The sequence below is a fragment of the Corylus avellana genome, chromosome ca5 (genome assembly GCF_901000735.1).
Source record: "Corylus avellana chromosome ca5, CavTom2PMs-1.0".
Classification (NCBI taxonomy): domain Eukaryota; kingdom Viridiplantae; phylum Streptophyta; class Magnoliopsida; order Fagales; family Betulaceae; genus Corylus; species Corylus avellana.
The window spans coordinates 24522257-24546877 of record NC_081545.1 but is presented as its reverse complement, the minus strand read 5'-3'; the positions used below and the strand labels follow the sequence as shown (position 1 = coordinate 24546877).

At 37.1% G+C, this 24621-nt stretch overlaps 3 protein-coding genes across 4 annotated transcripts; 2 read left to right on the top strand and 1 right to left on the bottom strand.

Moving 5' to 3' along the window:
- Nucleotides 1-401: 401 nt before the first annotated feature.
- LOC132181415 (probable fructokinase-7) lies at nucleotides 402-6406 on the top strand. Its single transcript, XM_059594622.1, has 7 exons — nucleotides 402-574; nucleotides 1583-1800; nucleotides 2420-2632; nucleotides 2746-2943; nucleotides 3105-3245; nucleotides 3912-4028; nucleotides 5815-6406. The coding sequence occupies exons 1-7, from the start codon at nucleotides 553-555 to the stop codon at nucleotides 5950-5952; spliced, it is 1047 nt and encodes a 348-aa protein (XP_059450605.1). The 5' UTR covers nucleotides 402-552; the 3' UTR covers nucleotides 5953-6406.
- A 1405-nt stretch (nucleotides 6407-7811) lies between these two features.
- LOC132181419 (uncharacterized) lies at nucleotides 7812-13143 on the top strand. Of its 2 annotated transcripts, XM_059594625.1 has the most exons (8): nucleotides 7812-8031; nucleotides 8118-8149; nucleotides 9553-9650; nucleotides 9767-9849; nucleotides 10531-10608; nucleotides 10685-10783; nucleotides 11375-11407; nucleotides 12633-13143. In XM_059594625.1, exons 1-8 carry the CDS (start codon nucleotides 7948-7950, stop codon nucleotides 12924-12926), a joined length of 801 nt encoding a protein of 266 aa, XP_059450608.1. In that variant the 5' UTR covers nucleotides 7812-7947; the 3' UTR covers nucleotides 12927-13143. The 2 variants fall into 2 exon arrangements, with proteins under 2 accessions (XP_059450608.1, XP_059450609.1); XM_059594626.1 differs by lacking the exon at nucleotides 11375-11407.
- Nucleotides 13144-20946: 7803 nt separating this feature from the next.
- Nucleotides 20947-24292, bottom strand: LOC132181312 (uncharacterized). The gene is made up of 4 exons (XM_059594475.1): nucleotides 23820-24292; nucleotides 23648-23754; nucleotides 22505-23539; nucleotides 20947-22009 (listed from the first exon to the last, which is right to left on the bottom strand). Exons 1-4 carry the CDS (start codon nucleotides 24028-24030, stop codon nucleotides 21401-21403), a joined length of 1962 nt encoding a protein of 653 aa, XP_059450458.1. The 5' UTR covers nucleotides 24031-24292; the 3' UTR covers nucleotides 20947-21400.
- Between the last annotated feature and the right edge of the window lie 329 nt (nucleotides 24293-24621).

Below are 24621 nucleotides of genomic sequence, written 5' to 3'. Positions count from 1 at the left end.
ACAACTCTTAATGCCCCCCCTACATAATTCAAACTCGTGACATTATTAAAAGTAGTACTTTATTGACGTTGTTTTCCAGCTTTTGTCTAATAAGACGACGTTTATCACGCTTCTTTGATGGTGTCGTGGTGTGATTTTATTGAGAAAAAAAAAAATTATGTCTTTTTTATTTTTATTTTTTATATTCAGCCAATTCTGACGAAAATTGCAAATTAAATATATTATAAAAGTTTATACTTTGTGCTTTGTATTTTTTAATTTTTCCTTCCCTTATACGTTTTGTCTCCTTATATTATTTTATTTTCTTGCTTGGTGTTATTTTATTTTCTGGGCTTTTATTGCTTGGAAGTAAATTAGTAATAATATATAATATATAATTTCCGTATCCATCGTGGGTGCTATATGAATTTCTTTCCCTTTTGTCGGCTTTCAACGTTCCTCCTATTCGAGATTACAACCATCTCCTTTTTCTCTCTTCTTCTCTGCTTATAATACCGGCATCAAACTTGCTTTCTCTCTGCAGTTCTTGTCGCAATACAAGGGAAGCTAAGAATGGCTAAGAGTCCTGCTCCAGGTTCCTCATACGAGTTTCATTTCTTCCACCGTTGATTGATATGATATTGGTTGTTGATTAAATCTTTACTTTCTGTCAGAATTTGATTTGTCCTGTTATATTATTCAGAGATTTAATATCTGGGTCATAGCTGGTTTTTCAGCAGAAGATACTTTCTTTGTTTTGGGTATCTTTTTTTTATTCTGATTGTTCTTCTTGGTATGTCGGTATCTTTCTTTTTGTGTTTCATGGTGTATTCTTTGCTGTATAGAGTCGTTGTGTCGTTTTGTTCGTAGACGGTCTCAAGAGCTGTTTCTGGGATATCTGAACGTGAAATTTCAGTTATTTACTTATAAATAAACATGTTATAGTTGTTTTTTTATCTGTTAGGTTTAAAGATTTATCGGATATGATTGTTTCTATTGCCGTTTGGTTTGTAAAATTTGTTTCTTGTTACGTGTGGCTCGCTACATCTTAAGTTCTGTGGGGCACGATTGCTAATTGATTAAGGAACAATTAAGGGCCTATTTGGAAAAACCATGAAATCTGATTGACAAAGATTATTACAGAAAGAAATTATAAAGATCATGTTTGGCCGATAATTTTTTGTTCCACCACATGTTGTTTTAGAATTATTGAATCACCAAAACTCAAATTTTTGTTTTAGGAAATAGGAAATATGGGTTTTGTGAAGAAAAATAATAAAAAGAAAGCTTGAGTTATTGTAGGACATTTTTCTCTAGTAAATGTTTGTTTTTACCAAGTATGGGTTTTCTGGAGTTGATGTTTGATTTTGATGTGAGTCACATGGTTTCATATCCGGTAGTATCCGCTAAATTTTTGACACTCAATAAATCCTGCTATGAATACACCTTAGATGGTTATCTGGGCAGGAAAGGCTTATTCCACCTATTTGTTTAGGAATATCATGTTAAAAGGCACTGTGATTATCTTTCTGCCTTCTGATGAATATTATTGAAATCATATGACCATGATTGTTGTTAATTTCAAGCAATTTGATTTGTGCAGGTGGTTCTGATGATCTTCCCTCAGATACTCAGGGAGGGTACCAGGATAAAAATTTCCTGGTTGTTTGCTTTGGGGAAATGTTGGTTGACTTTGTGCCAACAGTTGCTGGAGTTTCACTTGCTGAAGCACCTGCTTTCAAGAAAGCTCCTGGTGGTGCTCCTGCTAACGTGGCTGTAGGCATTTCAAGACTGGGTGGTTCATCAGCTTTTATAGGCAAGGTGCATATCTGCGTCTTATTGCATGCCAGTTCCTAGGATAAAAATTTCACTGCATTGTTCATTTCCATATTTTATAATGTTTTGTTAAATTTCTTTTTTAGCAATAATGTTTCTGTCACATAGTATCCCTTTTACTGTTTGTGTCTGAAACCCCCATCTTGTGAGCGCCTCTGTGGTTCTAAAAATGTGACTCAAAGAATGGGCTTGTTTGGTAACATGTTTTAGGACAACTTTTTCTTGTTAGCAAAAAAGCAAAAGCATACAAGCAACTCAAAATACAAAACATCCACAAACTACTTTTACATTTATGTTACGTCACAACTAAAAGCAAAAATCACCTTCTAAAAAGTTTTACCAAACAAACCCTATGTTCTCACAGTTTCTGCAGTACCTCGTTATTGCATTACAATTTTTTTTTTTTTTTTTTTTGTTTTTTCTTTAAATTTTTTTTTAAGCTTTTGTGTGATAGGATACGGATTTTAGTAGCTCCAGAATCATGATTTGCATTGAACAATATGTTTGTTTTTTGGTGGTATACAATTTTTATATCAATGGCTCCTTGCTTCAACTTAAGCTCAAGTATAATTCCAACTCCAAGTTCTTGTCATTGCTATGACAGGTAGGTGATGATGATTTCGGGTACATGTTGGCCAACATTTTAAAACAAAACAATGTTGATAATTCCGGCATGCGGTTTGACCACAAAGCAAGGACTTCTCTGGCTTTTGTTACTCTCAGAGCTGATGGCGAGCGTGAATTCTTATTTTTCCGTCATCCAAGTGCTGATATGCTTCTTCATGAATCAGAACTTGATATTAACCTTATTAAGCAGGTCTCCCTTTTTAAAATTCTATAATTAGGACAATAGCTCTGAAGTTACTGATCCTACTTCAGATGCATACATATATGTGGAAAATTTCACATCCAAATAACATTTCAATGCAGGCAAAGATCTTCCATTATGGTTCAATTAGTTTGATTGACGAACCATGCAGATCAGCCCATCTTGCAGCGATGGGCATTGCCAGAAAGTCTGGTTGCATTCTCTCCTATGATCCAAACTTGAGATTGCCATTGTGGCCATCGGCAGAGGCTGCTCGGAAGGGCATAATGAGTGTATGGGATCAGGCAGATATTATTAAGGTGTAATTGCCAACTATATATGTTTTATCTATGAAAGTTTTTTGCCACTGCATTGGTGCTAATATAATAGCATTGTTTCATTTTATGCAACCATGATAACAGACTTCAATCATATGTCACATAGAACTCATCAGGGTTTTTTTTATTATCTAAATTTGCAGATAAGTGAGGACGAAATTACATTCCTGACCGGTGGTGATGATCCTTTTGATGATCATGTGGTATTGAAGAAGCTTTTTCATCCAAATCTTAAGCTTTTGATTGTAACTGAAGGTTCGGAGGGATGCAGATATTACACTAAGGTAAGTGGTACTGGATAATGTAGGAATCATCTGGCAGTGAAGATGCATGATGGTTTGTTTCTTGTGGGAGGGGCTCCCGGGTTGTCGGTGGGCTTGGGTGGCCTGCAGTGCTCACTGGAGTCTGAAGGCATTTGGGTGTTCGCATTGTGTTTTGTGGGTTTTGAGAGCTGACTAGAAGAGGAGCTTGGGTTTGATGGTTTGTTACTAGTCGGTTGGACTGGGTGGAGGGGGTTTTATTGTGCGCGGGGGCCCCGGGGGGTGGGGGGAGGAGAGAGAGAGAGAGAGAGAGAGAGAGAGAGATTGAGAATATCTGTTGGTACTGCTGCAAACTGAGACACAATCTGAGGCGTATATGAGCCAGAGCGAACAGCTTTTACAGTGTTCTATTAAGCATGGCATTTCAGTCGGCTCCATGAGGGGTACTTCTATTTGGGTTGGCTATACAGCTAGCTAGGAGAGAGGCCGTGGCTCGTGCTCAAGCCTTTATGATTTCTTTTCTCGTTATTATTTTTCGTTCCTTTTTGTTTGGTAGAAAGGTATGCATCGAGTAAGGTGCTTCAACCCACTGGGTACATTAGCCATGGTTTCAGATAGTTGGTTTTCCTTTTATGCTGTATCTTGTTGATCTGCTGTAAGAAAAATGACATAAACTGGAATTCTGTGTAGGAATACAGGGGCAGGGTTGTTGGGGTTAAAGTTACATCTGTTGACACAACTGGAGCTGGAGATGCATTTGTCAGTGGCATTCTGAGCAGCCTTGCTTCTGACCTAAATCTTATCCAGGTATGTTTAGTTCATAAATAAATTCAAGAAATCATCTGATTACGTCCTCTCCCCATTGCTCATTTGAATGATTTGCATTTTATTACTTCTAGTTGAATCTCATCAAATGCTTGTACTTAACATGTTGGTAATAAAATGGTTTCTTCGTTCATGGCTGTGAGGAGAACAATTTGTACTAGAGTTGGGGGGTTTTGGGGCACCTCCTGCTCTGGAGAGCAACAGTACCCTATGTATTAGTTCATTTGGAAAAGTCATTGTTCTTGATACTTTTTAGCATCAGATAATCGTAAACTGCATCTTTCGTGGTAGTAGGTCTAAACAAACCTAAATAGTTGGTAAATGCATATGCGCTTTATATGAACCTAAATAGTTGTTGATTTTTTGTGACCTTTTCTTTTGAAACCTGAGAAGATAGCGGAGTATGTCATGTTGCCGAATCAAGATATAAATTAGGGACTCTGAAGTTGGATTGAACATGACAATGAAGTAATTCTTGGGAACTTATCAATGATGTTGGGAACATTGTTGGTTCTTGCAGAGTGCACTCTGTTGTTCAAGGCTAGACTTCTTGTCGGGGCTTGGTAGCCTTTAATGTCCATTGGAGGTTTTTTCTTCCATATTTATTTATAATATTTCCCAAAATTGCTTTTTCGTCAAGGATTAGTTTTTCTTTTGTTTGTTTGGTTTTTATTATTTTATTTTATTTATTTATTTTTTGTTTTTGTTTTTTTTTTGTTTTATTTTTTTATTTTTTTTTTATGATAAAAAACCCCTCCAAGACAGGGCCACTTCATGTACCCATCCTTGTCAGGTAAACCTCGGACTCATGCAAAGTTCCTTCTCTACACGGATCGGGTTAGCGGGCTAGCCCCAAGAAATTGCTTATACCCAAGGGGATTTGAACGTTAGACCTAATGGGAATGCCGTCAAGATTAAGGTCCTTACCACTTGAGCCAACCCCTTGGGAATTAGTGTATTTGTGAAAGGAAGCGATGTGCAATTTCATCCGGTGGAGAAAAAGGGGAAGAGATGTTGTGATTGTTTGAGAGTCAAAAATCCTTTCCATGAACAGGAAATTTAGCAACCCTTCCACTTCAAATGAGGAAAGAGGGGTGTGGATAGGGTGAGATGGGAATGCAGCTGGTGTGGAGTTTGGCTGTGGCCCAAAATGGCGTATTGTGGGCACAGAAGTTAGCACTTCTGTTTACTTTCTGTGCTGCTCAAGTAGAGGACGTGATAGTATTTGGGATGAGAAATGCTACACTTTACCAAATTTTCTTCCAAAAAATTGATTCTCAAGTAATGTGTTTCCATTTTGGGAATATGTCACTATCTTATAAGATAGTAATACATCACTTGGGAACCAACTTTTAGGAAAAAAATTTGGTAAGTGTAGCATTTCTCATTTGGGACTTTAGTTGTCAGTATTTGGTAGTATTTCATTTTTTATTTTTATGTTTGAGGTAGCTTTCCATATTCATAAAACATTTCCATTATTATTGGCTATATGACCGTCCAATGAGCTTTTCTTTCAAGGAACTTTGAACTTGGCTGTCGAAATGCATTGCTTCTCCATCTGGGTTGTGGAAGAGTTTCTGCTTCAGCTCCTAACTTGATCCACTGACTGATTTGAAGTTTCTGCTTCATCTCAAAGTTAACACAGACGAGCAGAAGAATTATATCAACAAAGAGACATGCATTATAAAATGCTAGCAGTTCATAGCTGACTACATAAATTTGTTGTGTGTGTTTATTTCAGAAATTAATGCAATTTTTCTTTTTGCAGGATGAGAAGCGGTTACGAGAAGCTCTAGCTTTTGCCAATGCCTGTGGTGCCCTCACAGTGAAAGAGAGGGGAGCCATTCCTGCCCTACCCACCAAAGATGCTGTTCTCCAATTCCTGTCACTGCATGATGAATCCTGAGACAGAAGTCCTAGTTCATGTACTTTCTAGTGTTAAGCTAATGTAATGAGTTTCCTTGCCAAGGGCAACCATAAGCTTTTTTTCTTTTCCCTTTTTATTGTTTACTGCATTGCTTGCTATGCAAGTGTTTCCATTTAACCTCCCACAGTTTCTGGGTTGACTCTTTGCACTTGAGAACACAAATATAGGTGCTAGCATACAGGTGTTGTGAATGCAAGAGTTCCCAATAAATTTAGTCACAGAAAGAAAGAAGTTGTTTTGTCAGAATCATGGGTTTTGTCTTGTATATTGTGTGCCCTTGGGTGGTTCTCTGAGACTGACACCCTCTATACAGGAATGGACACCAAAGATAAGGAGTGGTAAGGAGTGGAGATTAACAATTGGAAAAGAGGAGGCCTCCACCTTGAGGAGACCAACCTCTACTTTTTCTAATTATTATTATTATTATTTTTTATTATTTTTTTATTTTTTTAAGTAACATGGCCAAATTATCTGTTGTTGTGCATGTTTGGAAGAGCAGAGTATGTCTTTTTCAAACTAAAAATATGCAATGTACCCCTTTTGTCCCGAAAAATAAAATAGACTAATTATTTTAAAGGAAAATGCTAAGTGCTCTTCTAGAGTTCTTCTGGCGTTCTCTCAACTGTAATGTAGTTTTAAAATCACCAATAGATTAAAAGTCAATAATAATAATCTCAAACTCAACAATAATTTTAAAAGTCACATCACAGTTGGGAGAACATTAGAAAGAAATTTAGCATTTTTTATTTTATTTTTTTTTTTAAAAAAAATGACACTATAATTCTTTTTAAAAAAGAATTTAATAATCTCAAACTCAACAATAATTTTAAAAGTCACATCACAGTTGGGAGAATACTAGAAGGAAATTTAGCATTTTTTATTTTATTTTTTTAATAAAAAAAAATGACACTATAATTCTTTTAAAAAAAGAATATATATATATATATATATATATATATATATATAATTTCCGTGAAAGTTTCACATACTCCCCTCAACCGCCAAATCTAATCGGGACAATGCCCCTCCCAAACTTTCGAATTACGATAACGTCCCTTCAAAACTGTTTAAATTAGTCAATGTCCCCCCAAGATTCATATCAAGATCAAAATGTTCTTAATTAATAAGACAAAAATACCCCTATAAATTCAAAAAAGAAAATTATTTTTTAAAAAAACGAAAAATTTTAATTTAAAGATAATATTTAAAAAAAAAACAATTTTTTTATTTAGTTTTAAAAAACAAAAAATTTCATTTTATTAAACAAAAATTTTATTTTTTTTTAAACGTAAATTTTTATTTAAATAAAATTATAAAAAAAAAATTTTTTAAAAAAAAAAACGAATTTTTTCAATTTTTATAAAAAAAAAAAATCGAATTTTTTCAATTTTTATATATAAAAAAAAAAATCGAATTTTTTTTAATTTTTTTCTTATAAAATTGATTTAAAAAAAAAAAAAATTGGCCATCGTTTGAATTTTTTTTTTTGGGTTAGTTTTAGGTTTTTTATAGAAGTTTTAGTTTTTTTAAAAAAAAAAATTTTACTAAGGGTAATTTTGTCATTGAGGGAAATATTGACAATTTTTGGTAGTTTAGGGGGACATTGTCACAATTGAAAATTTGTGAAGACATTGTCAATTGAGTAGTAGTTTGAGGAGGTTATGTAAACTTTCTCCTTTTAATTTTTAGAGCAACGCAGTAGCTCAACTTGCTGCGTCACTTTCTCATAGTTCACGTGCTTACCACGTGCAGCGAGTCAAAGCATCATTGATTCGAAGGAAACAAAGTTTTTAACCGGGTTGACCCGCACAAATAAATCGGCATTATTTGGCGCAAAATTAGAAAAAAGTGAAGATCAGAAGGCCCACGTTTTTCTTCCCCAACGAAAGCGAAACCACAGAAACGGAGCCGGAGGCTGAGCCAGAATAGCAGGGGGGTTGGATCAGAGCAGAAGCACATTTTGGTTCAGGGCAAATGGCTTCGAATCCTTCGCTCCTGCCCGAGATCGGACCCGATGGTCTCCCTCGTGAAGCCCCTGTTATTGCCTACACCGAGAAGGTTTGCCTCTCTCTCTCTCTAAGAATGTGATTGTGATTTTTCTTTGTTCTCGTTGTTTTATTGGTTCTGATTTGGGCGTGTGACAGATAATTGCGGAAGAGCAGCTTCAATTAAAGAAGTACGTACATTTCCCTTTTACTTATTTAAGTTATTTATGTCCATATGATGGAATTGATGCTTCTTTATCTTCAATTTTGCTGAGGAAATGTAATCTTAAAGTAATCCCGAATCTTGATTGGATAGTTGACAAGTGTTATTTTATAGTTCTTTGTATGGCTTCCGAGAAAAAATATTCGAGATGTAAGGATAGAAAAACCGTTAGATTCAAACTAGTTTCTGAAAGACAACAAAATACCGAGTACTTAATTGGATTAGTAATTTAATACACGTGGACTATTGATAAGCATCCTGATGGAATTCTGGATTATGTGAGGTTTCGTGTTTCTTAGTTTGTATGCTGGTGTATCAAGTATGGTTGCTCAAATTTTATGATTCGCGTTTTTAACCAAAACTAAAACAGTTCGGAAAAATATTTGCTTTCAGTCTAGCCTGTGAAAAATTATGCTCAATATGACTTGAAACCTAAATACTCTAAAATCGTATATCATGAAATCAAATTTTAATCAAGTGAAAGTATGCTAATGACATCGTAGAGCACGTAATTTTTATGGTAATAGGATTGGGTGTATTTTTAAATCTTATTATTTTCAATTCAATTTTCCTTGTTAAGTGAAGAATGTCGAGGAGTGAAACATGATAACTTGATTGAGTAGGCTTGTTTGTTAGGCCAACAAAACTTTGGTGGTCAGCATGTTAGAAGAAGTATCAAGTCAGAGGTGTTGTTAGGCAGATGGTTGTCGTGACAAGGTGAAGACGGGGCATGGTTGAGTTAATTCTGATGTAGGTGGCTGTGTTATGTTAAAGGAAGCACTGATAATACTGACTCATTACTGGTGGTAGCTCCTTTTTCTTGTGATGGTTGTAACTTTGGTGATCACAGTAAGTGGCAGTGCTTGTTGCACACTCGAGGTGGTAGTGGATCTGTAAAGTACCAAGTCGGAGGTAATAGTGTTGGTGTGGTGATGACTGTGTAATGATTATGGTGGTTGTCGTATGCTGAAAGTGATGGTGCTGTGGTGGCTAGATATGTATTTAGGGTACTTCGTTATCTTTTCCACTGGCCTTCTGGTATTTCGTATATAGCTTGCTTTGCTGTGATGCATATAGCTTTTACTCATGCAGATTTATTCATTGTATAATTTGTTTGTTCTTTAACCAGTTGGGCTATCAAGATTTGACAGTAAATAAAATAAATAGTCAACAAATTTCTCAACATATCTGAATGATTTTGAGTTCTTTGATAAAGGCTTCCATTGATCTTTCTTCAATCATGTCATTCTTGTTAAACTTATTGAGGGTTGTTGGTGTTGGTCGTTGGTTTGCTTCATTACTTTAGCCGTGGAATTAATAATTTAGTAAGTAGACTGTCTTATTTAATCTTCTCTGCATTCTTACCCCCAGATACATTGAAGAAAATTATTCTAAAATTCGTGATGTTGAAAGAGAGCTAGGAAATCTTACATTGGAGATGAAACTTACTGCTGGGCCAAAAAAAGCAGGTTGGTGGGTTCTCATCTTTAGTTATTCTCGTATTACAGAATAATGAAATTTTTCTTCATTGATGTGCATGGTGATTGACTTTGTCGTTGCTGTCATGTATGATGCATTCCTTAAGCACTTGAACATTTGAGAAAGAAAATAGAAATGTCAACGGAGAGAATTCGTCTTGCCAAGCTGAAGGAAGAAGAAGCACAAAAGGTTTGTCCATTTAATGATAGATTGAGCTTATGTATTTACTCTTAAGATAATAGAATTACCCTTTGGCATCATTTAAATAGCTTATCAACATCCATTTCCTCAGTGACCATGAAAATCAGAGCTGTTAGCACTCAAGTCAATCAAGCTTATTGAGATTGTAAGAATAAAAATCTTTCATGACTCTATAATTGGTATAGTTTTGCGTATTTATTACAAAATACACTGTGTTAATGTAATGAAACAGCAAGTTACGTTTGAGAATTTGGACAATAATATACTTCTATGGATTCACGAAGCTGAAAAGGATGAAGACACATGCCTATATTAACATAAGTTTCTCCAGCTATACTGAACTGAGAGACTTTGGTTCTTGTATTTACATAGTGACATATTTTTGTAAAAAATCTGATTTTTTTTTCTTCGGCAAAAAGGTTGCATGGAACAGGATGAACTTTCAGAAATGTGTTAAGTTTCGTTTATAGTATGTCCATATTGTGGGTTTGACTCTCAGTGCATATATGTATTACCTGCTTTGACCTTGCAAACGGCTTTAGTGCCCAAGAGTTGGGATTTTTTTGGGTCACTGGAAAATTTTATTATTCTTCTAAAAGTTCCATTTTGCCAGTGCATATGAGGTATTCCTTATTCAGTCCAATAGATTTGTTCTTTCTTGTACTTCAGGCGTGGGAGGCAGCATTGAAGGCTGTGAAGGATGAGGAAGCAATTAAGCAGAAGCTATGTGAAGACTTGAGCCAATTGGTAGATATCTCTGCTTAATGTGTATGTCAATGGATACTGCTTGAAATGCTTTCTTTGACACTCTTATCTCTGATAGGTTCAAGAAAGCAGTAGCATGCAGTTTGCCAGACTGGAGGAATTGAAAAGACGACTAGAAGCCTTGAACCCAAGTAGAGTATCCATCTCTGTTCCTTATGTAAGTTCTCTCATCATTTCTATTTGTTATATTTATGTATAGTCAATGGCTTGGCTGGGACCTTTTGGTTGTTGATTGCCTGGATTTTCTGCAATTTGATGGTCAGTTAGTATCACATACAATAGATATCATATCATGGTCTTCTGCATGTGATTTTGTTATATAAATATAACTATTCTGCAACAGTTGTGGTGATGAGCATGTTCACTTCCTTAACATGGGTTTGTCATTCATGTGTCTCTGTTGACCTGTAAGGAGTATATGAGAACTAGATATGCATTTTAGGGTAAAATAAATAGAACTAGAAGAGCAGAAAGAAAGAAAGCCTTGATGACTACTTGATCAGATCTGCCTTGTCAAGGACTTCTATGTTCATCAAAGAAACTAATAGAGTATATCAGTTATTGGAAACATATTAATGGTTAATCATGTTCCTTTCATCCATCAGTTTTTATTTCACCTTTCCTCTGTCATTCGGCTTTTTTATGGTTCTCTTGCTTTCCTAATCAGAGTTGAGGTCATTGGCCCCTGATTTAGTTTTGGCTTGTCCCAAATTCATCTTGATCATAAAATGGCTTATTTTCGTTTTAGGCACTTGGACCTCTCAACCTGAACTCTTACATGGTGAGTTTTGCCAAATTATTAGTACTTAATTAGTTACTACCTTTTCAATATTATAATAACAATTCACGAGTGTTCTGAAGTTTTAACAATGGGTGGCATTTGGATTTGCATATTTGCACTCAATAATGAATTGCCCAGTCTCAATTTAGGCCTTTTCAACTGCAGTGAATTCTACTTGTTGCTTGCACTACATGTTCTAACCGTAATTTTTGTTCTTGCTTTCCCCTAGTCCAACCCAAAAAGAGGGTTTTTTTTTTTTTTTTTTCTTAGTATATCTTGTTTTTGTAATACAGGAAGGATGACGGCTATATTAAAGCTGTCATGTATTGATGTATTGTTATTCAATATATTGTAACAAGAGTTCTTTTTATGTCAAGAAACACCCACCCCCCACGGCTATATTAAAGCTGTCATGTATTGATGTATTGTTATTCAATATATATATTGTAACAAGAGTTCTTTTTATGTCAAGAAACACACCATGGTCTTTCCTCATGGGGGAAGGAAGGGGGGCAGGGGTTGTTCAGTTATATTTTACATTGTTAATTTGCTGCAGGGATCGATTTGATTTTTTCTGAGTTAAAAAAACATGGTTCAGCCAAAGTTTTTGTCCCAGATGTATGCATGTGTCTTTCGTTTGGTCAAATTACATGAATTCTATTAGAAATGGGAAAGAGCAGAGCCCCAAGTACTGGGTACTAGACCTTTTTTTTGAGTAGGATGTCCTTTGGATTGACCACTAGAAGTACCTCTTGCAGAAGGGTTTAAATGCTTAAGTTTTGCTATTTTTTCATATAGTGGGAATACACATGCATGCCAATACGCATGCACCTCAGATGGAAAATTTGCATTAGCACCACTATGCCTATGCAGTAGCCCTGATGTTTTGGTCATTTGTGTTTGTCTAGGTGTGCATGAATGTGTCAGATGGAAAATTGGCCTTAGCACCAAGTATGCCTATGCAATAGCCCTGATGTTTTGGGTGGGCTCATTTGTGTTTGTCTAGGTGTGCATGAATGTGTGGTGGGGCTAGTTAGTGATTAAAAAAGGGGGTGGGGGTGGAGTTATGAAGGTTGATGCTATTAGGTTTGTCAAGCATAACAAAGTCTTACGTATTTGTTGAATTGGAACATCCCCCATATACTCTTTCGATTTCACAAGCACTGATATACACAGTAGTGGCAGTAAAACGATGTTAAAAGGTTGCACTTGGAATTGTGTTTAGGATGGGAAAGCAGTGGAACCTCCCCAGAATACCACAGCTACAAATGCTTCTGTTCCTCGAACGACAGAACCAGGTGCTGGAGTCGCTGCAAATATCCCCAGTGAAGGACGTTCTGGAAATGTTCCAGTGACGAATGGGCAAAATCAACAGCTCTCTGTTGAGGGAGAGGGAAGAGGGAGGAAGAAAAGTCAGTTCCAAGGAAGAGGAAAGGGAATTGGGGCTGTGCCTAAGGGTAGAGGATCTCCTGCACCTGGCTGGACTGGGGCTGGGTTTGATGTGGATGGTAGAACCTAAGACCACCACTCCGAATTATTTTCTAGAGTCATAGAACAAGAATCTGTTGCTTTTGCTCGGCCACTGGTACATACTTTAGTTGATGTTTTTGCTTTCGTGTATTCTTTTAATTGCCTGTAGTTTGTTGTTAAGAAAATGCAATCTTCATTGGTACCTGAAAGTCATGTACACTAATGTAATATTTCAACAAGAAATAATAATATCACTTTTCAATGTTTCTGACCATTTTGATCAAATGAATTTCATAGATAAAATAATATAGTAGTATACTTGTGAATTGGTTAGTCTTTGAAGGACAAAATCCTTGAAATTTTCCTGCATATGGTAAATCTGTCTTCATGATCGTGAAAATCTCATCAATGCGATTCCTTGGAACTTTATCTCTCGATTGATCTGTTGAATGGCTTCCACTCCAATAATTTTTTGTTGCTTTTGATGATTTAGCATTATCATTGCTGAGGTGATAAATGCAATTACTCCTAGCTTTTGAGGACTAAACAGGCTTGTCAAGGTTATGTTGTGCTCTCTTCAAGCTTTGCATAGACGGGAAAAATGGGAAAGAATTGTGAAGAATTTGGAATCTTGTTTCTGTTTTGCGTTGGAGTAATTGTTCTAATTTACCTAATTATATTTGGTTTGTTTTGCCTCATAGTATTTTAATCATATATTTAGAAAATGCATCATCAAACCCTCCTACGTTAACTTTCAAAATCTTTAGCATCATTTTTCTTCCGAAAGCGGCTGTAGTCGCAAATGCAAGTAAACATTAGGGTTTGTTTGATAACATTTTTTAGAACGTGTTTTTTGTATTTTAGTTGAAAAAGTGTTTTGATGTGACAAAAGGTGAAAGTAATTTTAAGTGTTCTGTAAATGTTTTGTGTTTGAAGTTGTTTGTTACTACCTTTGCTTTTTCTTTTAAAAAGTAAAGAAATTTTCCATAAAAACGTTATCAAACGAGACCATATATTTTTAAGAATGTTTTAAGATTAAACATTGTTGTCAATGAGTGCTGGAATTTGTTACTAAAACAGAGTACCATGTACAATGCAAATAGCAAAAGCAACTAAACTAGTTCTGAATTGGTTTGATCGTTAATGTTTGCAACCCAATTCAGCATTTTGTATTTCTGTAAGAGAATCCAAAATCTAACATCTGAAACGTGACTATAACTGCTGCTCATGAATGCGATTGTTCCTTCAATACAAGCCAATGTTGTCAGGGGTCCTTCACTTTTTCTTCCATTGACTACTTCCATGGAAAAAGAAAAACAGCAGAGAAAAAGAAAACGCCTTAAATCGCATTTGGTTGTGGGTTGGTAAATGGCTTCATTTCCATGTACCATAATAATATTTGGTGGAACATTCATGACTTCATGAGCTGTGAAGTCATGGAGTCATGTGGCACCATGAAAAATGGTAACCATTAATGGGGGCTGTAAATATGTTGGAGAAAATTAAGTGTGGTAGCAGGCACCAGCACGGCCCTCCGCCCGACCGAACTGGTCGGTCTAATTGTGGTCTCAGTTGTGCAATAACAATTATTGACGAAAATCATAATAGTGCATCAGAAGAATCCATCATAAATATACACAAGTAATTGGTTGGCTGCACAAAAATCTAGCATTTCTCTTGTTATTTAATTGGGTGGAAGAAGCAATAATTGTCAAACCTACTCTTGCTAGTCATCATATTTTTATCATAATGATGAGATAGGGTCAATGTAGCCCATCAGAGTTGGAGAAATGTTCAGAAGAAATGTTCAGAAATGTGCAGATAAACTCATCAACATTTTCCATTTAAATCTTCTGGCAGCTTGCTTGGTTTTTTCTCTTAAATAAAGCCTGCAACAGTAGACAGTAGATACCCATCATGTTTCAAGTTTCAGCTCTTATTTGTCACATCAATGGTGTTTGAGTGTTTAGGCACGCCTAATTTTGATACTTTCATCACTAGCTTTTGGTTTCTTTCTCTTCTAATATAAAATAAAAGAAATAATAATAGCTAGTCTTTAGGGTTCTTTATAATAATAATTATACATTCTTAAAGGACAAGATTAAGCATAAACAAATTCACATGTTACCTAGGTCACTAAAATGTGGACCGTTGATCAAATGACGAACCTACGGAGTATTTCGAGGGGGCATTCGACCTTTTTGCCCGTCAAGTTAAAATATATATAGTGTTGGGTGTGTGCTAAAAAGAGGTTAAGAAAAAAGGATGTGCAGGAAGAAAATGGTAACATTGAGGAGGTTCCTGGGAAGAAGAAACGTGAGAGGAAAAGTAATTTGTTTGTCTAAAAAGGTAGAGGTGTTGAAAAGATAAGAAAGTAGGAGAAAATATTGGATTTGTTATTCAAAGAAGTATAATGGCCCCTCTTGTTAGTTATTTATTGGTTTGATTTGTTTCTAGCTTGTGAATAGGTTGCTTATACAGTTAGGATTTGTTCAATATTTGAAGTTGGCTTGAGCTAAATGGAGTTTCTATTAGGTATAGAGAAACATGTTAAAGCCAGATTATAATTTTGCCCATGTGAATCAAACTCCTAACTCTGCCACTGCACATAGCATTTCACGTGATACTTATGACGTTTATAAACACTCCCACATGTCAACTTGATAGTTAAAACAATAGTAAACCATTAGTCACCAATAGATTTATTATCAACATTCAACAATTTTGTTGTTTGAATTGCTATCAATTCGGACAACAAATATAAGAGAATTAATATGAGCTTCACTGGTTCAAATTAATTCTGAATTACTTGTTCATCTGTTTGGATATGTGCTCCTTCAAAAATCCTCTCATATTTACTATCTAAATTACTAACAATTCTTATAACAAATTGCTGAAAATTCGTATCGTCAAGCCCCTTATGAGTCCAATCAACGGGTAAACTTTGATTAGATAAACCCTCGTCATTATGATAATTGATCATCATTAATATCTCATTTCTTAAAAATGGTTGAGAAAATAATTTAAACATATTTGAAACTAGAAACAAATAGATCTAGAACTAAAAACAACCAGGCTTGCATCATTAATTGGATTCGGTCAAACGTTCCTCCCTCAGGAGTCAGATCCCCTTCCCCATTTCTCCACCACTACAGTCTACACCCATAATTTAACCCCAAATTTGACCAACCCACAGTCACATGTATTTGCATTTGCATTTGAATTTCCCGCTCAATTTCTGTCTGTATGCAATTGCACTTGCATTTGGTTTTACAGTTTAGGATTCATTCAAGATTGTTGTTGAAAATATTTATTGGAAATTATAAGACGTACCCCCGATCAGTGGGGTCACTGATGGTCATACTCTTCATAGAACTCCATAATTTCCCTGTGCATGTCACACATCACTTGACTTGATCTATGCTTTTCTTTCTTTTTTGTTTTTTTGCTAAATTATTGGATGGATTCCTAGAATTTGAAGTTGTATCAAATCATCCTTAGGTTACAAAAAAGTATTTTAAAGATTCTCTTAATATGCTTCCATTAATTTTTTTTTAGACGGAATCCTATGAAATTATTATTCTACTCTCAAATAAAAAAATTAAAAAATAAAAATAAAAATAAAATAATAATAATAATAATAATAATAAAAGAGACAAATGCTTTGACTATTCTCAAAAGTAGCTATAGAGTTAAAAGATGGTGGTTGACCAAAAAAAAAGAAGCTATGGAGATGATTGAACTACCCAATTACTTTTTTAGGTGGTTAGATCATTTTCAAAATAGCCTATGGGGATGATCAAATCACCTAAAAAGGCTTTCTAGGTGGTTTGACTGTTTTCAAACTAGCGCATAGGTGTAGCCAAACGACCCCTAAAGTCTTTGGAGTGGTTCAACTAACAAAGTAATTTTTTTTTTTTTTATTCAATGTTGAAGGAGGGAAAAGGAAAATTATAGGAAAATAAAACAGATGGGCAACAGAATTTTCTAAAGAACTGTCGTAAATGGGTCAAATAAATGACCCGGCTCATTAAACGAACTTAAACCGCCAAAAGAGGTCGTAATATAAGGCAAAGTTTCATAAACGAAATAAAACCCCAAAGGGTTTGCCGCACGACCTTCAGTAGTTAACATAGGAAACCAAGCAAGATCATCAGTGATCAAAAGAAAGTGGGAAAACTATGTTAAAAGGAAAGAAGGCCAGCACAACAAACTAGCCAAAAAAAGTAAAACAAGGAATAGAAAATTATAGAGAAATTTAAAAAGATAGTAAAATAAATCTTGGAACAGTAGATTCGGCAGATGGTAAGGCGGAGAAAGGCAGTGAGGACACAGTAGATGACCGGCGCATGTAAGCCAATCACCGGAGCATGAACACCATGTGCCGGTAGGGATGGGAGTCTGATAATTAGGTTACAAAAATGGGGTTTTCGCATTTCGCTCCGCCATTGTCGGTAAAGTTGAAATTTTCACCGACTTATTCCGCCAACATTTTGTTTCGTTAATGAATGGTTGTCTGTAATGTTGGTAAGCAAAGAAATTGAAAATTGGTAGGCAAAGTCGGTCGGTAAAGTCGGTTCGGTTAGAAAATGTTATTTCGCCAACCGAATCGAGTTTGTCAGAAATAGAAAAAGTCTAACGCCTACCGGCCATTGGTTAAGCGATGTCGATTGATAGTCGTTAGGTGGTTAATTTGCCCACCCCTATGTGCTGGCAGTGGAAGTCGGGCGGCTAAGCAGCACCACAGGAGACCAAAGACAACAACGGGAGGTGGTGGGAGATGTCAAAAGTTAAGTGGGGCTTCCCATGCGTCGGCGCGTGTTGGGTACACACTTGCGAGTAAGATGTACTCGCAGGCACGTGCTGGCCGGACAGCGACACGATTGACAATGAATCAACGCATAAGGGCCCGAGATCACGGTGGGATGGAGCGACTGGGGCTGGAGCGTCCTGAAGTTCATAGAATTGATTTTGACAAAAAATCAATCCAAAACCTTCAAGAAGAGTGCGAAGCCAAGGCTGAGGACGATGGATTGGGGTTGGAAACAGACTGTCTGCGGTGGGGAAGATGCCGACAGAGTAGCTGGACCGGGAGAGATCGCCATAGGCGATGGATAGGCCTTCGAAGAGGGTAGAAAGGGTGGGGGAAAGAGGAAGTGGGGAGAAAAAGGGAAAGATGGGAGAGGAAGGGGTTTCAACTAGGGCCGGCAATTTTGACACTACCCACGAACCCGACACGAACACGACACGAAGTTAACAGGTATTGAGTTTGGGCTTATCGGGTTCGGGTCTTAATCGGGTCTACCCGATTAAGACACGATTAAATTCGTGTCTGACGGGTCGACCCGCCAGACACGTTTAATAAATGGGTCTGGCGGGTCAGTCGGGTCTGGCGAGTCTGGCAGGTCAATCGGGTCTGGCGGGTCTCGGGTGACCCGCCATACCCATTAATTAATTAATTAATTTATTTTTTTTTAAAAAAAACCTATGTCTAAGTTCTAACTAAGTTAACCCTAACACTTACCGACTCACTCACGGCTTCATTTCACTCTTCACTTCACGACTTCACAGTCTTCACTTCACTGGCATATTCCTTGTTTTTCCGTAACTTTTTCTATGTGGGTCTATATATTAAAACATTATCTTTTAAATCATTATTTATATATTAAAACATTCTCTTTTAAAACTTTTTATTCTTCTTGGATGGTTAGGATAAATTTGACTAGTCATTTGGCCTAAGAGATCCTTTTATTAAATTATTTTTTCCAATTTTGATTAAGGGTTTTTTTTAACGGGTCGAGTCGGGTCGGGTCGTGTTACCTATTTAGCGCACGGGTCGTGTCGGGTCGTGTCTACCTGATATGACCCGGTTATGCTAAACGGGTTAAGCGGGTCGTATCGGGTTACTTAGATATTTTTCGTGTTATAATCGTGTCAGACCCGCTAACCCGTTTAGCTAAACGGGTCGTGTTCGTGTCTCGGGTAATCGGGTCTACCCGATTACCAGTTTTGCCAGCCCTAGTTTCAGTCCCCTCCTCCCCTGACTGCTGGAGACTCAAAAGGGAGGTAGGGTTTTTTTTTTTATAAGGAGAGAGAACAAGGCATTTCAAAGAGGGTTACAGCTGAAGTTGGTGATTATAATCCACGACCTAAGTAACATTTAAAGGTGGTATTCAAGCCACCTTCAAAGGCATGTGAGAGTGGTTCAACCAATTTATAGGGTGGCCCACGCGAATGCCCCCAATAGAGATATGGCTTGTGCGGCCACCTTAACCAAGGGGTGGCTCCATCCCAACAGTTGATGGGTGGTTTACAACGGGCCACATTGCTAGGGATGGTTGCATGATACAACCTCTTTGTTTGGGGTGGCTTAGCAAACCATCCCCTTTGTTTGGGAAGGCCACGTGAGCCATCCCTATTCTTGGGATGGGGTTGGCCGGCCCCTAGCGGGGGTGGAGCCGTCCGCCACCCCTTACCATTGTTTTTTATTTTATTATTTATTTTTCTTCATAAAATAGAAAATTATTATTTTTTATAATGTAGAAGAACAAATTATAGGCAAAGTAGACTTACAAGCTCTTGTAAAATATTCAAACCAGCTGTACGATGACCCGCTCCTTGGGTCTTTGCTCCAGCTCCATGTTGGCTGATCTTCTATTAGTACCTCTTCTCATAATAGGTAGACATGTTTGAAGTTGAAGGTTGTGTAAAGTATGGTTTGAAACTCTACAATTTAAAATTTGATCATTTAAGGAAACCAATTCTAGAACTTATCAATATTCTTGCAAAAGCAGTATTACACCAACTTGTGGAAACAAGTTTGGATTCATGATCTTGTATGCGTTGAAAAGTGTGTATCTTCACAAGTCTTTAATGAAAGAGTCAGCTTTACTTTTTTTTTTTTTTTTGTTAAAAAAAAAAAAAAAAAAGGAAAAAAAGAAAGACCATACATATTATTAGTTGGATAAAAACTAAGCACATTAATTGAACCCTAGCTCGGTCCATCCATGTGATTATGGCAATGATCACTTCTTATCAATATCAAAGCAATATGATAGTGTACTTTAATTTGTGTACTTGTTTCCTCTTTTCTCATCAATGGAGCGACATTAGCTAGGAGATGCTTTGCCTAATATTCAATCGCCACTACTTGGCTAGAATTCCACGGGGCTTACAGTTCTACATGGCTACCCAAAAATACTAATTTCAACGAACTACTTGTTTTAAACTCCAACATTACACACTATAAACACTACACAACAGCAACGCCGTTGTTGTTAGAAATTCCAACATTATTTTACTTACTTGTCCCGTTGCAATTATCTCACTTCCAATTAACAACTAGGAATTCTTTCCGGCCCGACCAAAGTAAAAAGGAGCGAAATTTCTTTCTAGCAGCAGAAGACAAAAGATTGTGATGTCAATGGTCCAATCCCCAGCATGGGAAGCTTATGAGGCCAAACAGTAAAAAGACAGCTTCTAAGAAATTTCCTATCTCCACTCATGCCTCATCATTTCTAGCTTTTTGGCACCAAAGTTATTAAAGAAACAACATCATTTTACCATGCATATCTCCTACTGATTAAGCAAACACCACCAACCCCCCATAACTATCTAAGAAAAGTGTTTAATTTCAAAACTGTTGCCATATTTTTTCAACTTTTTCTTTATCGATAATATTTAAGATTTAAAACCCATGGCCTCTCTCACCCTAGCTATTGAACTTCTATCCTCGATTTGGGTGCATGGTGTCCCACATTTCTTAATATTTTTGTGCTTGTCAAGATAGCAGAAATGTTGTATAGATGTGATATTGTTGGTCAATGATTATATTGTTTTTGTTTTATAAAAAAAATAATAATTAATTGGCAACGTCACGTTATTGTAGTGATATAATATATAACATTACTTTTTTTATAATTGAGTAATACTACATTTCACACATATTTATCACTTTCATGATACAACGATTGATATGACGTGTTTTAAATTAACATCTGCATTCAGTCACCCTAAAGAAAAAGAAGACAAAAAAACATAAAAATCTAAGTAAAATTTATGCATATATAATCATCACATTGAGCAAATTAGAAATTGTTTACACCAGGAACAACACCAGACTATGGGACCCTAGCTACCAGGGATTTCGAAGTTCTTTATACTACTGTATATAATTTGAGGAGTTAATATAAAAATAAAAAAGGGAAACAGGGAGAGAGACAATATTGCTAAGAATTAACGAAAAAAAAAAGGAAGAAAAAGTGAGAGAATACAATATACAAAGGCTCGAGAGAGAGAGAGAGAGAGAGAGAGAGAGGTAATGGATTCCTCGGGCTCTGGCAGTGTAATGTCTTTTGAGAACCAATCAAAAAGCAAGAGCTGTCGGGAGCTAGATCCCACGTGGAACCCTCCCAAACAGGGAGAGAGGCCCACCGCAGCCCAACCGACAGCAATGCAGAGCATCTCATCACGTGAAAGACCCATGTGACCCCTCTGCCCCCCCTGCCCCTAGACGTCGCCGTTTCACCAAAACTCCACAACCGTTTCATGCACGAGCGTCTCCACTATACCCTTCTCAATCTCCCTCACCATCTCCTCTCCCTCCTCCTCAAACGCCATTAGCCTAACTTCCGGCAAATCCTTCTCAATCAACCCATCAATGTCTTCAAGGACACGACAGTCTACACATGGGAAGCTCCGAATTTTGGCGCACAATGTCTCCATTAGCTGTGCCCCTTGCATGCGACAACCACCACCCCCAATAGAGCTACCCCACGGCTTCAAAATATCACCCAAAAGCTCATCAACGAGATGGAATAATAATAATCTTTTGTTAGCAGCCACGGTGGCGCAAGGATAATAATCATCGAGTTGTTGGAAGATTGATGGGTCCAAGGGATGGGAGGAGGAGAACCAATTAGAGAAGGACACCAAGGAATCTTTCTGTATCCCAGTACGGCTTAGTATATTGGCAACGAACTGATATTCTGCTGCGCTTGCTCCGGTGGTGGAGACACCGTTATCGCTTTCTCGGGCCGTGAGCATGCGCGTCGCTTCCTGTTTGTACGTTTGCCTCGAACAACTAGATGACTGTGACCTATATCTTGTTTTTTGGTCTTCACATACCTGACCCTTTTTTTTTTTCATTACACAAATAACAAAATATAAAGATTACGAACACAATTTTTTTTTTTTTTAAAGAAATTTCATAAAAAAAAATAAAAAAAATCATCAACTTTAAGTGGTCTTACAATTATTTTCATCTACTTTAATATTTGAGGAATATTTTTATTTTTGAATTGATAAAAAGATCATGTAAATAAATATTATTCTGTTCAAATAAATTGAAGAGGATCTTATTCATGCCAAAATACTCAAAATATTACCGTTTAAAGAAAAAAAAAATCGCTACTTACAAAAAAAAAAAAAAAAAATTTGCTGACCTTTAAATACAGGAATATAAGGGCCATTTTATCAATATATACTTTATATGATTTAATTTCAAACTCTAGGGATAAAAATGATATTATAAATTTTTAAAGCTTTTGAAAGTTCAATGAATTAATTGAAATTAAAAATAATAAAAATAAAAATATGGAGGAGGAGGCAATGGAAAAATGGCAATACCTGTTTGAGAGGAATTCTGGTTGCGGGTGGTGAAGGGTCTTTCTTGACAGGGAGAAGATCATTAGACAAGGGGATTTTCTTGCATTTCTTGTCTGGGGTGTTAGCCCTGGGGGGTGTTGTAGGACGAACAAATGGTTCTTCTTGCTTGTTTCGGACTATATCCGACGTCTGTGGAGGCTTCTTTAGCCTTTGACCGAACCTTTCACCGGCGATCTTTTTAGATTTCTGGACCGACTTCTGGCCCGACAGCACCTGCTGCTTCTGCAACGTTTGAGGTTTCGGCTGAACATGGACCACTGGTGAAGATGGTTGAGACGACAACGACGACGTTTTTGAAAAATGAGAAACCGACCTATCTTTGGTAGATGGTGGTGTTGTGCTTTGTTTGGTCTTGGGATCCAAGAATCTGAGCCTTGGAGACCAAGAAGACGTTGAGTGCTGCTTCCCTGGGCTTGAATATTCTTCTACATTGACTTTACCGGCGAACGCCTTTGAGAACTTCCTGGATCCTTGATCTCTGGCGTTGGCGTTGGCGATGGTGTTTGTGATGTCAACCCCAACTTTCCTGCCAACTTTTTCCTTCATCTGCTTTACAATTTGCCTAGCGTACTGGCTTGGACTACTACTTCTGTTATTGTCGTCTTCGACTACTCCGAGCTGATCTTTCCTTCTCAGATACGAAAACCGAGAAAACTCCAAGTCTTCGCCGGCGCTCGAGTTCTCTTTGTTGATCTGAAGCGACAGCCTGTGCTCGACGTCGGACCTTCTGGCTGAGGATATTCTCGGCGTCTCCGGCAAAGACTGTGTACCCGTAATATCTTTGTCTAGGCTTTTTTTTGGTCGGCTCTGGAGCGGCTGACGGGGGCGCCGAAGAGGTTGTAAACGTGCTGAAGAAGGTGATTGGGTTTCGGGGAGTAGGTCGAGACCCATAAGCCTGGCTACCAAATTTGGAGTCTTGGTTCCAGGAGAACCGCTGACTTCTGAGCAAGAGTCGTTTGATCCTGTGCGTCCATTTGTTCTAATTTTGATACCCATCTGGATTTTTCAAAATTTTATTAGGAGTTGAAGAATTAATCAACACTATCATTATCATCATCATTACTCACTTTACAGAAGAAGAAAAATTATATAAAAATGACTTACTGGGATATGTATTAAACTTCCTTCTTCTTCTTCTACGGCTCTTTCTCTAGTAATATGCTCCAACAAAAGCTCCTCTGATTGCAGGCTGTTTCTTGGTGCTTCAGCTCCTGAATTACACAAAACCCATAATTAATCAAAGTTTAAGAGAGAGAGAGAAAGAGAGAGAGAGAACCTTTGGGAATGGTGGGTTCTTCAGGGAGGATAAAGGAGGAGTCAAAAGAGGGTTGTTGATGGTGTAAAGGAAACTGAAAGTGGTGGAAATCAAAGAACTGAAAGACAGCATTCATGCAACCAGAAGAGGAGGCTTCTTTCTCTCCTCCATGGGCAGCAGCACCGCCTCGCTTGGAGGATTTTCCACCACCCCAATACCATTCCCTGCCCATTACTTTTTTCTTTGGAGACTTGTCTTGGAATACAAAATCAGAATGAAAATGACAGGAAGAAGAAGTACAACGAACACTCTTATCTTACAGAAAGAGATAGCTAGACAAGTTCCCAGAGCAAAAAGCTAAAAGGCTTGTGGGATATGGTGGCGAAGAAGCGAGAAAAGCGGATCCATGAAGCATAAAACAGAAGTAATTGATTTTGAGGAATTAAGTACAGTCAAAAGAGTGGTGTGTTTTCTCTTAAATGGGAAAAAGAAAAAGAAAAAAGAAAAAGGTGTTTTTACTGTGTCTCGTTGCCTTATATGAGCCTTTCACACTCACTCCCACGTTTAACCAGAACCAATCTCTATCGTTGTCATTGGGAATTGAGAAGGGTAAAGAAATGAAAAGAATGACGATATGACCACGAAGATAGAAAGGAAGCGTGACGGCCGCGTGCATGTCCATGCCCAGGCGCCCTACGAATATGTGGCTTACATATTTTGGATAATTCTATTTTAAGCCCTTTTTTTTTTCTCCGTAAAACAAGTGGTTAAAGCTCACACCACAAGAAAAATGTCATCTCAAAAACGTGTACAGACATTATAG